At 35.1% G+C, this 17117-nt stretch overlaps 1 protein-coding gene across 7 annotated transcripts in view; it reads left to right on the top strand.

Annotated features, from left to right (window-relative positions):
- Nucleotides 1-17117, top strand: part of NAV3 (neuron navigator 3) — an 835795-nt gene that overhangs the window by 808905 nt on the left and 9773 nt on the right. For all 7 annotated transcript variants that reach the window (XM_030866220.2, XM_060305657.1, XM_030866222.2 and 4 more), the window contains 8 exons: nucleotides 1311-1408; nucleotides 3912-4007; nucleotides 4285-4453; nucleotides 5604-5839; nucleotides 12124-12278; nucleotides 13324-13395; nucleotides 13979-14175; nucleotides 15115-15233. In XM_030866220.2, coding sequence (XP_030722080.1) covers nucleotides 1311-1408; nucleotides 3912-4007; nucleotides 4285-4453; nucleotides 5604-5839; nucleotides 12124-12278; nucleotides 13324-13395; nucleotides 13979-14175; nucleotides 15115-15233 — 1142 coding nt within the window. The remainder of the gene's footprint in view (nucleotides 1-1310; nucleotides 1409-3911; nucleotides 4008-4284; nucleotides 4454-5603; nucleotides 5840-12123; nucleotides 12279-13323; nucleotides 13396-13978; nucleotides 14176-15114; nucleotides 15234-17117) is intronic.

The following is a 17117-nucleotide window of genomic DNA, read 5'->3' as shown; positions in this document are numbered from 1 at the left end:
AGATATTTAGATGTGAACGATAAGCCACTTTAAACTTTTGAGAAAAGGAGCAAGAAGAGAATTAAACTGACACTTAAGGAAGAGGTTTGAGTTGGATAGGAAGAATGGTGAGCGACTGGGAGGATGTTAGTCTAGTAAAAAAAATAAATAAATTTCAGTAAGAGAGATTGTCTGACAATTTAAAAATTTCTAGCAAAAAAACTCCATATTCCTTAAACTCTAAATGTGCTTTTGATTGTTATGGTGTTATGGCATTTTTTAAACTCCTTCCTTTGCAAAATTACATATTCCTAATTATTATATATATTATTATTATAATAGAAGCATTTTATTTTCAGAAGGCACTTGATGAAATTGTTGCTTCTGTAATGGTACAGTCACAGTCCTTGGCTCTCTAAATTTACACTTTGAGCAGTTGAGTCCTCTTGTCACCTGGCACATGTACTCTTCAACACGTAACCAAGTTTTCTTTGTCCCCAGAAAACTATCTTCATATTAAACATAATAGCATCCTTGTCAAATGAAAACATATATGTGGGATAGTTTGCCTTAATCATTCTCCAAACTGGACATTAATCTCATATATTTTGAAAATTAATCTTTAATCACATTTTAAGGTTGGTGGGTTAAAGGTTAGCTAGCTTTATCATGCTTCTGTAACTCTTAGCTGATTACTAGAAGTATTATTTTGGTTTTGAAGCTATAAGCATAAAGAGAACAGGAAAGCAATAATTAATATATTTCTGAGGGGAAGTATAATGCCGTGGTTGAAATTCAAAACATTACCTAAAATTATCGATACGAGGTGAGTAGTCATATAGCAGGGAATGTGCCAAATGCTTGAAAAGCGTTTCAGTTGCCAGTCAGTCTCACCACCTTTGCATTCATAACTACATGGGTGATGAGCTTGGATGTTTTCGCTTGGATAGAAAACTCAGATTGCTTTTCAGTTTGTCACAGTTATAATGGTAACTATTACTCAGGTATTACTCAGACCTGTGCATAATAGAAAAAAGGAAACCCCTTATTTCCTCATCTAAATGCAATGGGTGCCCAACACTTGGGTGAAGATCTTTGGAAGCAGAAATAAATTCTTAGATGGAAACTTTAACCCAACACAGTCACTCATCTTCTTGGAAGCTGAGGTTTTTCAAACCAGTTAGGTTAGAATGGGTGGCAGAAAATCTGAATATTCCCATCGAAAGATGTAAAGCTATGAGGGAGAAAACGATGACAGTAAAGACATCCAAGCTAATGTGACTCTATTGTATGTGTGTGTGTTTGTGTGTGTTTCTTTGAAAATTTGGTAGATATTTTGCTCGATGATGCTGGTGATGCAACCGGACATAAAGATGGCCGCAGCGTGAAAATTATAGTCTCCATAAGCAAGGGCTACGGTCGAGCCAAGGTATTTCTTTAACCTTAAGTTCTTTATTACTAAAAGATGAGAATGACCATGAATCAAATAAGTATTTGTCATAGATATACTATCAGCAGTGATTGTCTTGGCATTGGCCTAATCTATTATAAAAGCATGAAAGTTAGGGACTCAAAAGAAATGACATCATCCCATAGGTAAAAATGTGTCTCAGTATGTCATGTTCATTCACTGAAAACAATATTGGTTGTCAGCCACCCTCATTTCTAAAACCAAAAAAGCACATTGCTTTCTTTGACATTAACATTTTGTCTAACTAAATACAGGTGATATTTATGATGTATAGAAACATGTTGCTAGAGCTGCCAAGATGGTCTTTGTACAAAGAAGAGACTATAAGTTATATGGCTCTTCTAGACACTGGAAAGATATATTTTATTGAACTCAGTATGACAAATTCCATTGATGCTACTTGTGTGTATCATTTTAAAGCAAGGTCTTAGATGATAAGGCAAATATTCTAATTTTTCTGGAATCAAATATTGCCTTCAAATTGGCAATACCATTCTGACCCTAGCCTCTTCTTGAAACTAAAACTATTATTTCAAGTTGAAATTGTAGTTCAGTGGCCAAAACTACAAATTTATAAGTATCCAAAAATGTTTTATCAGACAGAAAAACAAAAAAACTTTAGAATTTTAAGATAATTGAAGTTTGAAAACTGAGCTAGCAATTGTGAATTTTTACACTGAGCATATATTCCAAGAATTCTAATGCCATAAACTTTCTGCTTGAGCTGCAGATCTGTGCCTGAATTTCCCAAGTGGGTCTTTATGTAAAAGACTGTAATAGTCTCAGTGAAGCTTAGATAGTCTAATGATCTCTGATTTGAAAGCAGCTGCTTAAAAGCACTGTATGCATGTCCATTTTGACTCAGTTACAATAACGCTGTAAAACAAGTTTTCTTTTTCAAAATAATTCTGAAAGATAATATTTTTGAACATTGGAAAGTAGTTGTCTTAGTCTTCTTGGGTTACCATAACAAAATACTATGGATTGGGTGGCTTAAACAACAGAAATTTATTTTCTCACAGTTATTAAGTCCAAGATCAAGGTGCTGGCTGATTTGGTTCCTGGTGAGGGCTCTCTCCTTGGGTTGCAGATGACTGCCTTCTTCCTGTGTCCTCACTTGGACTTTCCTCAGTGTTTGTACTTGGGGAGAGAGAAAGAGATCTGTCTCCTACTTCCCCTACTTAGAAGGCCACTAATCCCATGATGAGAGACCCACTCTCATGGCCTAATCTAGCTCTTATTGCCTCCTTCTGGCTCCATTTCCAAATACCATCAATTGGGGGTTGAGGCTTTAATATATGAATTTGGGGGGAGGAACACAAACATTCAGTCTATAACAGTTGTTACAAAATAAGAATGGTTTGCTGTGAATTTCTCAACTTTTTCTGTAACAGATATTGGCTTCAGGTTATATCTAAATAGTGCTGATAATCATTTACCCTTATAAAGTTAAATGTTGCAGATGAAGAAATTGAGGCTCTGAGCCAGCTAAGTGACTTGAACTAACATCACATTTCTTAATTACATGGTAGATGTTGTGTGTTGTGGAATCCATGTCTTCTAACACCTGACTCAGTTATTTTTCCACCTCTTAAGGACTATGCAAGTTGGTGACTAGAATCAGGATTGTGATATATCAACTGTCTAATTATATATACTGGTGTCATGATCACTATCTCATGTAACCATTCCAGTCAACATAAAAACGGCTTCAGTTAGACTATAAATTGAATTGCTTACTTTTCTAATATATGTAGAAATTCCTCAAAATCCCATCCTACAAAAACGATAAATTTGGGACATTTGTTTGTATTATAAAGGAGTTCTTTGCTTGACAAAATGAGTCCTGTAGGATTCCCTGGCAAGTTCTTCTAAATGTTGAATTTTCTGATACATTCACAATGGGACCTGTGTTGTGAATATGTGAATGCCATACTACCATGACTAACTTATTTTTCAAAACTGGACTGGATATTAGAGATAACGTAAATAAAAAAATACACTGAGTTTTGGACTTAACAAAGATAAGATCACAAAAACATTAAGATGAGGCTCTAGGACTCATGATACAGTTCTGTTCCATCTCTATCACTATTTCCCTCCTACCAAGTTGCTTCTCTTCAGGAATGCACCCACTGCGTTAAAACGGAAGACTTGTTCTCTCCTGGCCCTTTCCCTTCTACTGAACAGGTCATGAATCAGTTTTCCTTGACCATACCACTTCATCTAATCTCTTTCTCTCTTGTTTTTGTTGCTATCCTGTTACTTTGTTAGCTAGTTTGTTTGTTTGTTGGGGTATTTTGTATAATCCACTGTGTATGTCTGTTATTATAAAACCCATAGGTTTAATATATATTTTAGTGTTAATCACCACTAATATTAATATTTTTTAGTAGAAGATATCATAATAAAAAAAGACACACAGTTGGATTTTATCTTGTTTTATTTTGTTCATACTTAGGATCAGAAGTCTCAGGCATATTTGATAGGATCCATTGGTGTCAGTGGAAAAACCAAGTGGGATGTCTTAGATGGTGTAATTAGACGTCTCTTTAAGGTAAGTTGTGCAAGATATCCTGATATTAATTTTCAAATGTGTTTCATTTTGGATGCTTCCCTTAGCTTTAATGGCATAGAGATATCTGCTTTTCCTCTCTTCCATTTCAAATATTAAGGAAAGTTTTCTCTCTTTATGCTGTTTGATATTAATTGTTCTTATATTACCCATTTCTAAAATTCTTGATAGCTATCTTCACATCCCCATGAGTTTTGTATTTGTTGTAGAGGAGTTGGACCTCTGTTTTGACTTTCCTTTTTTGTGTATACCATTTCAGGAATATGTGTTCCGAATTGATACATCCACTAGCCTTGGTCTGAGCTCTGACTGCATTGCCAGCTACTGTATAGGAGATTTAATTAGATCCCATAACCTAGAAGTGCCTGAACTGCTGCCTTGTGGATACCTTGTCGGCGATAATAACATCATCACTGTGAACCTGAAAGGTAAGAATAAAAATGAAAAGCACAGTTATATATTTTTTACCAACATTTATTTTCTTTTCTTTTTTGCAGTTTCCCTTCAAATTTTCATATTTGAAAACTATGTTAACCACTTTGATAATTTTGATATGATATGAGCTGTATTTGTATTTAAAACACTAAAATCCTACTAAAAACACAAAAATCCAAGTAAATGAAATTCTTTGAGTTTTTGAGATGTAATTTCGAAGTTTCTTCAAGACTCAGAAAAACAAATGTGATGTAGCGAATTTCCATTTTCTAGATTTTCTCCATTATCATCTTAGATTTAGGGGAGATTCAAAAAGTTTATTGCATATTCCAAGGTAATATATTCATTCTTTTACCTTTAATTTTAAAATATGTATACCCGATAAGTACCCACTGGGGATAGAGAATGGAAGTTAAGAATCAGGGATGAGAAATTCTCTTTGCTTTGAATAATGTGACTAATTCTAGGCAAATGGAATATCTAAAGTATGCTTGTATCCATAATTCCTTGTTCATATATGTTAAAGAGTAAGAACACATCTATATAAACTATGGATTAATAGAGGGATTTGTCAATATTTGATTTTATGATTAAGGTAATTGGGTGAGTAAAAGGAGAAACTGTTGCTCTCCTTCTTAATTCCTTACCAAATACCTATTATATTTATATTCTTCAAAAGCTTAAGGGGTGGTACAGCTGGGATGTATAATGAGAGCTAGAGGGAAATAAAGAGAAGGAGGAAAGAGGAAGAAAAAGAGAAGAACATACACACTTTTATACTTTTAATTTTTACATTTATTCTTAACAAAACTACCACCTTCAAAGAGAAGGAGGATTTTATGATAGAATTCATAGTGATGCTTCCATCTCTTTGTGGAAACGTAAGTGAGAAGCATGAAATAGACGAGGGAAGTCTAAGCAAAGAGGAAAAACCTGCTTTCATTTGGATGTTCACTCTGCCTTATTACTGATGTTTTCTGTCTTAAAATAGCAACACACATGGGATCAAAATGTCAAGGAAAGTATCTTGCAAGGACTGCATTCCAATGGCTAACAAAGCCCACTTGCCAGTTGACACTATATTTTAATTTCAAGCTTATGTAGAACAATAAACCACACTCTTCCCTTTGTTTCTCCCTTCAGGGGTAGAAGAAAACAGTTTGGACAGTTTTGTTTTTGATACGCTGATTCCTAAACCAATTACCCAAAGGTACTTTAACTTGTTGATGGAGCATCACAGAATTATACTCTCAGGACCTAGTGGTACTGGAAAGACCTATTTAGCAAACAAACTTGCTGAATATGTAATAACCAAATCTGGGAGGAAAAAAACAGAGGATGCGATTGCCACTTTTAATGTGGACCACAAGTCTAGTAAGGTAAGTCAAGGCTCCTAAGACAACTGCTGCTATTTATCCGTGTCTTAAGCAGCTAAGCTTTAAGATTATATGAAACTTCCATATTGTACATGGAAACATAGCCGGCTCTTCGGCTGAAACTAGAATCTGGTGAATGACTAAACCCTATTTCATGAATTTGAACAAGACTGCTCAGTGACATTCAGGTATCAGGTATTCACAAGCATTGAGAATGGACAGAAGAAAAGGACAGAGTCTCTGTTGTCTGATTTCTCGTAGACATCATTTAGGAAGTATTAGAGCAGAAAGAGATCCATGCAAATACCACAGAAACAAGAGGCCATGACTCTTCCTGCAGGAATCAGAGCTTTATAAAAGCCAATACTTGGTCTAGGTCATAAGTAAGTAGGAATTAACTGGGATGTTGCAGCAATGGGGATTTGGGTGTAATTAATATATTCTAAGCAGAAATTCTGGGAGCAGCAATTTGTTTACATCATATTTCTATAGGATTTCTGCTTAGGAACCTTAGGAAATTGAACAATATTCCATTTCACCATCTGCTAAGGTTTAATGTACCATAATCATCCTGAGTGCTCTCAGCTCTTAAATAGGCATGAGGGACTATAAAACCCAGCCAGTACTTTCGTACATTCACAGTGAAATAAAGAATCCTAAGAAGGAAATAGTTGATGCCTAACATATTCCTAACACTGGACTATTTTTGCCTATAGTTATTTACATTCTCAATCGGTGCAACCTAAGTTTCTCTTAGGAAACTACATCTGGTATAAGCAATACCTTGAAGATATCCAGATGATACTGGGTTCTGTTGTTTTTCTAGAGATAACCTGGTTAGGTGATCTAAACTGACCCAGTCTTGCAGAAACCTCTGGCCTGCAAATTTTTAGAAAAGAAACATGACGCCCCAGAGCAACCCAAACCCACTGGATTCTTGACATAAACAAGACATTTAATTTAGTGAACAAAAATTTCTTAAAGGAGTAGTTCATTAAGTCCATATCACTGACCAACTGTGGGACCCAGGGCTGATTGTTAAATTTCTTTGTGCCTTACTTTTCCCAGCTGTAAAATGGGAAAAAATAGTGGGGTTGTGGTAAGGACTAAATGGGTGTGTATCTGTGTGTGTGTGTGTGTGTGTGAGAGAGAGAGAGAGAGAGACGGACAGACAGACAGACAGATAGAAGCAGGGAGAGGGAGAGAATAGTACAAGTAGCAAGCACCACCTAAGGCTTGCCTGCAGTTATTAATTATAGCTCTTGGTTCCCAATACTGTAACGGTTTCTTATACAAATACACACAGACACATACAGACCACCCACCCCCATCACATACACGGATCTTTGTTCAAAATTGGCTTATATGTATTTTTCAAGGAGAACAAAGGTGTGTATAAAGCATGATGGGATCTCTTAATGTGGACTCAATACAGCACATGAATTCCGAATGTTTCTTTGGAACTCAACACTATTTGGATTGTGGTTGAACCACCCATTCTCATTTCAAGTAGAGAGAGACATGGCACCTGATGCAGAATATTGAACTCTTCTTTTTTTTTTTGCGGTACACGGGCCTCTCACTGTTGTGGCCTCTCCCGTTGCGGAGCACAGGCTCCGGACGCGCAGGCTCAGCGGCCATGGCTCACGGGCCTAGCTGCTCCGCGGCATGTGGGATCTTCCCGGACCGGGGCACGAACCCGTGTCCCCTGCATCGGCAGGCGGACTCTCAACCACTGCGCCACCAGGGAAGCCTTGAACTCTTCTTTAAGCAGAAGCAGGAAGAGCACAGTTGTTTGCTTCAGCCTACACCTTTAATGCCTCCAGTGAATTCTGGGTCTCCTCATAGCTTTATTTAAAAGCTTTTAGCACATTTTGTTTTCTTTTCAGCCAAAATGATGAAAGAATTGACATCTCTTAATTACCCTCAGTGCTCTCTTTGGTGTTTCCTTAATGTTGATGTGACAGAACTCTTTAGAAGTTATTTCTGTTATGAAAAAAACAAGTGGTTGGAAGATGAGAGAAGAATAGACTTATTAGAGGAAACAGGCATTTTGATAAAGTTGGAGAATCACTTAAAATCAAGTTTCGAATCAGATAGATTGACTTGGATATAATTCGACATGCTAAAATAAAGTAGGGGTAACTTAACATTAGTTCTAAAATTTGCCTCACTCCAAAATATACTGTTATATATAAGTTCTTTTTATTTCAGTTAAAAAAAATGTTTAGTACTTAGAGATATTCTTAATAATAATTTATATGTCCTTTAAAATTTGATCAAATATATCCAGCACTCTTATTTTCTACTTTTTCTGAATAAAATCACTTGTGCCATTATGAGGTCAGTTTAATCTTTGTTATTACAAACTGATGAAAAATGAAGCTTGCCAAGAGCCTTTGAACAGAACAAATGATGCTAGTAAACAGTAATAGGAAGAAATCCATGGACAAATCACATGGCATTCATCACCAAGAAAGCACAAACTACAACTAACAAATGCTTATTGTTTCTTTAGGTTTGTAAGATTTGAATGAGCTGTCAGTAACGTTGCATACCAAGTCATGGCCAGAGAATTTGGCCAATTCTTGCCAAATTGTCAGAGAATCCACACTTTATTTTCGGGGGGTTGATGGTATGTGAGAGTGGTATAGAGAAATGGGGATGACAGGTTGGGATTGTAGGAAGGATGCTGCCAAGTGTAGATTTACTTAAGTAAAGGGTGAATGAGTACGAAATAAATTCTTTTCCTGAGAAATGGAACTGTGTAACTGCTGACATGCTTTCTGCTATGCCTTCGATAGCTCTGAAGAGACAAAGCCACAAATCACTCACTGATTCCAAAAAAAGCCAATAATAAACCATCAAATGAAAAAAATCTTTTCATGTTTTTGTTCCCTCTGCATTTTAGATTGTTTTCCTCTTCCCACTCTTCAAGCCCTCTCTCGAGTTGCCAGCTGGAATATTTTGATTGAAAGCAGGACACATAACCAGTTACACTTTGTGACATTTGATATGGTGGGCCCAGAGGCTAGAGATGGATTAAGCAAAGAATATGTGGCCAACTGAAGCCACTTGGAAGGTTAGGTGGGAAAAGATCAGAAAGCTGGACTTGGCAGATTCATTCTGAGTGTGTCTGGAGTCAAAATCAGAGATAGCAATGATCAATAGTTTTTGTATAACTGCTGTGTTCTGTGTATATTTTCAAAGCATGGGATTCATCTCATTATCAATGTCCATCTAGTAGATATACCTGTTTTTTTCTGCCTGATTAGATCTTGGACATGAAACTTCTAATGCTAATGTATCAGTACTTCAATCTAAGATTTTACCCTGATTAAGCTAGAGTGGGGATCATGAAGTGATTTCAGAGAGGTTTGAGAAAACTCAAGTTGTATGACCAAATTATTTGTGTATGCCTGTTTCTACTTGTGACTGGTCCGTAGCTTTCATTAGATTCCCAAAGGGATCTACTACCCTTCTCAAGATGAGAGAGGACCACAATAGAATCTAATGGCCCTATTTTTCCAAAATCACCCGGTGATTCTTCTTTACCAAATTCAATTCAAACTTCTCCCCCTCCCCTGCCCCCTTCAGCTCCACCACCTCCTCCTCTCCCCCCACCTCTCTCTCCCTCTTTTGATCTGTATATACTAAATTGCTATAATTGATCCCCCCTTTCTAGAAATTGTTCTGATTTTCATGATTATCATTCTCTCCTTGTCTCCTTCCTACCCTCTAGTAAGCTGCTGCTCAGTGCCTTTCACTGACTGTTTTTCCTTCACCTTCCAGTAAATGAAAATATTCCCCAACATTCTGTTCTCTCCCACCTCTGTTCTCATCTGGATAACTCCCTTGTTTCAACTTGTATTGGCTCCAATTGGACACTATTGGCCATGCCCACTCTTCCATATGGTAGGCATTTCTATTAGCTTACAAGTATGTTTTCATTAGCATACTAAATATACATGTTTAGGAACGCCAGTTTCAATTCTTGTGTATTTGTGATGTATCTGTGAAAATATATCACAAATCCATCTTCTTTCATCCATCTCTACTACCATTACCCTCCCACCCAAATAAACACTCTGTCACTTACTTGGACTATTGCAATTGTTTACTAACTGCTTGATTTACAACTTGCATTAAATCCCCCTCCTCTCTCTGCCTCTTTATCCTTGCACTTCATGGAAATAGAATGTCTTCTATTCATTCATAATTCTTCTTTCATAATTAAAAGCTGACCACATTAAAATCCTGCAGTGTTTCCCCACTGCTTTCTGCTCTAGGTCAAAAATCTTCCCATACTTCTACTATTTCTCTTGAGTCCCACAGTGTCTCTTGGCTTCAGCAATTTCAGTATCTCTTGACTGGTTTCTCTTCCTCCTTTGCAATATACTTACCACACTTTGAAATCATGATTCTGACTACATCACTCAGATCCCCAGAATAGTCAATGTTTCTTCACTGTCAGTAGGAAAAGTCCAGTAGTCTTACCAACCATTCAAGGTTGCAAACTTTCCTTTCCAATTTATTTACCACTCTTTCACAAAACATATACTACTGGGTTTTTCCTACATGGATATCATATTTTTATGTTTCTGCCTTTGTTCTTCTCCATCTATGAAGAAAGCTCTTCTTCCATTTTTAAGCATCACAGTATTACCTAATCTTTAAAATAAAGGGTTAATAGCAAATAATACACCACCACAAAGTCTTTCCCAGAAGCTACAAGTAATCTTTACATGCTCTGAACAAAGTCTTTAGTGTATATTCTTTTGAGGTAACGTATTAGTTTTCACTGTGAATTTTAGTTATCTATATACTGCCTAACCTATTCTGGGCAGTAAGCATCTTGAATGTGTTTTCCATTTCTAATTAATCATCCTATCCTTCACATGTATGTCTCCTTCGATAAATAAATTTCTCTACCCTGGGGAAAACAACAACATATGAATGGTGCACATGTTTATATAGTAAAATCCAAATTCCTCTGCATGGATTCAGAGTCTTTTCGATTTCCCCTTTCATTGAGATCACTACTGCCATGGACCATTTCTCTTGCAAAAGCAGAACACCAGTATTTCTCCCAACACATCACACACTCGTATCTTCCACCTCTTACGCTTTACTCTTTATTCTTCAATTATAGCTCCTGCCCTCATACGCTATAGTTCCATGAACCTTAAATCTGGATTAGATGCCTCTCTTTAGTTTTTCTATAGTGTTTTATGCATTTCAGTTATCACATTGCCTTGAGACTTCTTGTTGGCCTGCCTTTCTATCAGCTCTAATGCCTGAATATAAAAGTAATATAAAAGTACCTGGCACATAGTAGGCGCTTGCTAAAGCTGTGTTGAAAGAGTAAAAAACTACGTACTTATCATTTGGAATTCTATTCATTATTCAAGATCCATCATGAAATTGTTTTTTAACCCTGCTCAAGATGTACAAATGGAAAATGTCATTGTAAATATGCAAATATTATGGAAATGCTCTTACTGATTAGGATAATTCTAAGAAATCTAATTATATTTCTGGCCTACCCATCTGTGAGAGCAATCAGTGAACTGGTTATCATATTTAGATTAAAAGCTATTAGAAAGGAATAATATCTGTAAAGAACCAAGAAGCTTAATAAATGCTAAATGCTAATGTCAAGTGACCTAATGAACTATAACACATTTTGTCTGTTGTTATAAATTACAACAATTGCAAGCAGATAATAAATAAATAACAAATCAACCAACCAACCAACCAACCACAGTTTTATTTGAGTCCCAGGCCTGTATTTTCAGATGCACCTCATCAAAATGAATTGGAATTAAAATATTTAAAGTCTTATTGGAAACTTAGGGGGTACCATTTTGGATTTAGTGTATACTTGAAATTATAAGGTTTGCTAAAATCCATCTTTATCATTGTAATACCAAAAACAAGAATGAATCTCAGTATTTGTGGTTTATCCTAAGAGCTCATATCCAGAATTCTTTTTTTTTTCACTTTTCTTCCAGGGAGAAAACAACTGAGGAGTGTGTCCTTGTGTTTACAGCTTTATATTTACTTTAGGTGTCCTGTACTGGCTTTTCTCTTTCCTTTAAAAGTGTATCCTCTCAACATTGGATGTTTTTTTGCTTTGTAGAGTAAGGTTTTATATCAATGGAATGATCTGTGAGTTTTAATCAAAGAACCTGGATGGACGACAAAATGTATCATTCCTAAACTATGAATTGCTTTCCATTGGTATAAATTTCTCATTAACATATTTGTTTTCTTTTTTTTTAAAGGAATTGCAACAATATCTAGCTAGCCTGGCTGAACAATGCAGTGCGGATAATAACGGTGTAGAGCTTCCAGTTGTAATAATTCTTGATAATCTTCATCATGTGGGCTCTTTGAGTGATATCTTCAATGGTTTTCTCAACTGTAAATACAATAAATGGTATGCTTGTGAAATATTTTGAGTGATAAGATATGAAAAAATGGTGATCAAATATGCATTCTTGTGCCTTTATACCTTTTAAGACGTATAGTGGATGCTATTAATTTGAGAAGCCTTCATTACTATTATACCATATTTCCAAAGAACCTCTATGTGTTCATTAGAATATCTATTTATTCATTCAACAACTGCGTCCCAGGCACTTTTATGGCAACATTACTTACTTGATGATGTTAACTTCTACAGGTATGCTGGAAGTCTGGGAGACCATTATCAATGATGGAATGTTTGAATCAGGGAAATTAAGAACTAGAACGAAGCTATAGAGCTCTTGTTTCACTCTTAGTCCATTTAAAGTTTAAATTCAGCCTTCCTATAGAAATAATTTTAATACATTCAGATATACCTCTCTCCACTAGTGATTCTAATTTTTAACTATTTACATGAAAGAAAAGGTTAAAGTAGGGTATAAAAAAAATCTGAAAACCCACTTAAGATTCACTATAGTATGGCCTCTAAAAAAAGACATATAAGAACAACAACATAAATGTTAGTTTTAATGGTGCAAGTAACCCAGTTATCTCTGCTAGAGATTTTTTAAATGTTAAAAATTAATCAGCATAAAATAAATATTGAAACAAGAATACAAATTCTTTCATGTTATTAAGAACCTTTGAAATAATTATGAAACAAAAGAAAAAAATTAATGAATTAGATTATAAGCACAAGAATCATAAGATGTTGGAGTAGAGTGAGATCACTGCGATTATTCTGTCTAATCTTTTCATTTCATAGATGAGAAAACATGGGATTAGAGAGGGAAAATGATTTGCTTAGGATGCCAGATCTGAAATTAGAACCCCAAATCTTAATTTCCAGTTCAGTGATCTTTGTCATTTTCCAACCAAACACTACAAAATTACCCTTTTACAGCCTAATGTTAAAATGGAAAAATCCATATTTATCTAAATTGTTTTCGCAGACAATTTTAATGTATTAATCTCTTTTACCTTTAGTACATATAAATTTTCTTTTTTTTCCCCAGTCCATATATTATTGGAACAATGAATCAGGGAGTTTCTTCATCACCAAATCTAGAGCTGCATCACAATTTCAGGTGAAGATAAATTGAATTTTTTTAATATTGTCTCTTTTCTGTTTGCTTTTGGTTATTGTTTTTTCCATTTGTACGTTGAGAAATCCTGCCATTGGTGACCTGGGGTGTGAAAATAATTCTCACTTCTTCTGACACTCTTTCTCAAGCAGACATTTTGTGTTCCTCAATCTGTAATCAGAAGTGTTTCTTTCAAAAAGAAGAAAAAAGAAATGTTTTTTCTGCTCACTATGTCCTGGCTAAAGTAGAGCACTTTTTTTCTAAGTGTGAGAAATGTGAAGACAGTTCCTATTTCAGGATTTGTGATTCTCCTACAGAAGAGTGCTCAGCCTGTACATGCCCACTCACTGCTGTGACGCACATAAGCTTCTCTTTAGCTCAAGATGAAAAGTTAGTTACAGTATAGCTCTAATGCTAATAGACCTTCTCATCCCTTTGATCATTAACATATGGCCACCAATTAAATTAGGAACATTATTACTTTATATTGGAAAGAGAATCACTGTAGACTTAAAGTTTAATTTATATAAAAGTTTAATTTATATAAAGATTTCTGAGTTTTTGGTTTTTTTCTCTCTTTTTGTAGGTGGGTACTATGTGCAAACCACACAGAACCAGTAAAAGGCTTTTTAGGCAGATATCTTCGAAGGAAACTGATAGAGATGGAAATTGAAAGGAACATACGCAATAATGACCTAGTCAAAATTATAGATTGGATTCCTAAGACATGGCATCATCTCAACAGTTTTTTGGAAACACACAGTTCTTCTGATGTTACCATTGGTGAGTTCCAAAATTGCAATATGCCATTTTCCAGGAACTACGAGTACGTGGTAAAGATGGCCAGATTGGAGGGCAGAAAATAACAAGTGAAGCTAATGTTTTTCAAACTTCCAGAGATTTAAGTTTTCATTTTTTTTTCCTTCTGAAAGTTTGCCTTCTTCCAAGCTTTGCGTAGATATTTCTAATTAGATTCATTTTGTCTGACTATTATGGTTTACTAAGATTTTACTGACATCGAATAAGTTTAATATAGACAAATATCTAAAAATCAGATAACCATTTGAAATAAATTGTGTCTGTTTAGAGTACCTTTCTTTATGCTAATAACAAATATTAGCTTATGGCTCATATCAAATATAGTTGTGAGAGAAGATTTTAGTTAGAGATAATTTAAGTGTTTTACATTTTTCATGAAGACAAAATTGTTTGAATTATTTTCTTGAGTTGGCATAAAGATGTTTGTTTTTGTATTCCTTCTTAAATTGCATGAAAAAAATGTCCCTTTCCCATTGCGGTGGATCATAAAGACATACTCACTAAAGACACAGGGTAAATTAGAAAGAACAATTCTATATTTGTGATCAGAAGACCAAGGCAGAGACCCACTTCTGCAAATAATGACATATTTTGTATTTGACAATTCATTCCAGCATAGTTTTGTCATTTGTAAAATGGGGCAGATTGACTGGATTATGACCTTTAAGGTTTCTCCTAATGCTAAAATGTTACATTTTAGATGAAGGTTTTAGTGTAAAAAGAAAGGAGGGTCCTGGAGATTGGGTCTTCAGTGAAACACACTTTAATATAATCAAACTGGCCAAGATTATAATTTTCTAAGAATCCTATAAGAAACATTCCCCCCAAATGGTGTCTAAATATGGGTTTAGATTGCTACATATAATGGTTCTTAAAAATGTTTTGTTATTTGTTTCTTCTCAGGTCCTCGACTTTTCCTTCCTTGCCCCATGGATGTAGAAGGTTCTAGAGTATGGTTCATGGATCTCTGGAACTATTCTTTGGTACCTTATATTCTGGAGGCAGTGAGAGAAGGTCTGCAGGTATAGTACTCAATTTTCTTTACTGTTTTAAAAAACTAAGTGAAAAAAATCATCCTTTAAAAGCAAAAATAATTCATTTCTCTGAGTATTTGTGCAGAAAAATAAGGCATGAACTATATAAATATAGTGGTAAAGTTTGAAAGAACAAATAGTATACACTACTTTTTTTCTGTTCTGAGAATAAATATGTAGGAGAAAGAGAAAGCACAGTTATTCTAACAAGTACACATTAAAGGCCAAATTTATTGCCATAGGTGTTTACAGACCTGTTTTTTTAAAAATATTTATTTATTTATTTATTGGCTGCACTGGGTCTTAGTTGCAGCACCCGGGATTTTCGTTGCGGCACGTGGGCTCTTTGTTGCAGTGCGCAGGCTTCTCTCTAGTTGTGGCACGCAGGGTCATTAGTTTCGACGCGAGGACTCTCTAGTTGTGGCACATGGGCTTAGTTGCCCTGCAGCATGGGGGATCTTAGTTCCCTGACCAGGGATCGAACCAGCGTCCCCTGCATTGTAAGATGGATTCTCAACCACTGGACCACCAGGGAAGTCCCCAGACCTGTGCTTATTAGATAGCTAGTTAATTGCACAGTTCTGCATCTTATAAGAAAGGCATGTTTATATGGACCTTGATCATTTATTCCCTTCTTATCTAATCTGCAACAAGTAGTTTTTGCTTATAGTTTCCTTGCTTTAGGATATTTCTTTGTTTGAAGCCCTTTAACGTCACTTGTACGATCCTTTACTATTTATGAGGGTGCTCTAAATCTAAGGCATTTGACTTTTTAAAATCTATGGCAGGCGGGTTTAGGAGCGCCCCTGCTGTCCCTGTCATCCACCTGTCATCCACCCCTTCTATTTACTCTTCACTAAGAAGTCAAAATATATCACTAATAGGAAAACCCTTTTTCTTCAATAAAATGTATCATCCCTTTTCCATCACTCTTGATTTTTTCCTTATATTGAAGTTGAAATTTCACGAAATTGTAGAATTATAAAACTTACGTGTGAATATTTTAAGATTGATATTGTATAATTACCAAACTTGTGGCAGAAAAATCCAGGCATCTTTACAATAACTTAGCTAAGGTTTAGGTAGTATTTTGCTTAGGCATCTCTATTTCTGGTTATCACAACGGCTGCTAGAATCAAGACATACTTCATGCTTTTCACATTTTGTCATCTGCATTACTGTGTTAAGTCTTTATTTTACTGTCTAAAAAAACTGGTTTTCTATTTTACTTCATTTTGCTTCCTTTTACCATCATGCTTTCCTCACCTAGTAGAAGGCATGGCAGTGATTTAGAACTATCATATTATGAGGGTGTTCTGAAAATTCAGAGGTAATGATCCTAGAGAATGCTATCAATTGGTTCTAATCCATATTTAAGTAACTCAATTTCATATTTTTAAGGGTATAAGCCAAACTCGCCCCAGAAAGTGTCTCCAACAAAATTAAAGACTGTACCAAAGGTTTTTATTTTTCAGGTATAACATAGCACATGTGAGGATTCCTCTAAAACTATTATGCTATCTCAGATGTGAGTTGGGTCTCTTGATTTCAACCATTTTTACCAAAAATATATATATATATTTTTTATGAAAATGTATTTAAAGTATTCACGGTCATAATTTTAGAATAAATATTTAAATGAATTATTTGTTCTCTAGATACTATTTCAGTATTAATAAACTATGATCCAAATCTTTATATGTGAAATTCTCCTTATTTCATATTCATTTGCTAATATCTAGAAAGAATTAGAAGCGTTTTAAAAACTCAAAAACCATAATACCTAAAAATCCTTAGATCTCATTTTTTTAACTGCATAGTGTTTTTAATATTTAAGTCAATATTATTTATAAAACACTGTCCTGAGAATTA

This window comes from Globicephala melas, chromosome 10 (assembly GCF_963455315.2).
Source record: "Globicephala melas chromosome 10, mGloMel1.2, whole genome shotgun sequence".
NCBI lineage: Eukaryota > Metazoa > Chordata > Mammalia > Artiodactyla > Delphinidae > Globicephala > Globicephala melas.
This window is presented reverse-complemented; position numbering and strand designations above follow the sequence as displayed.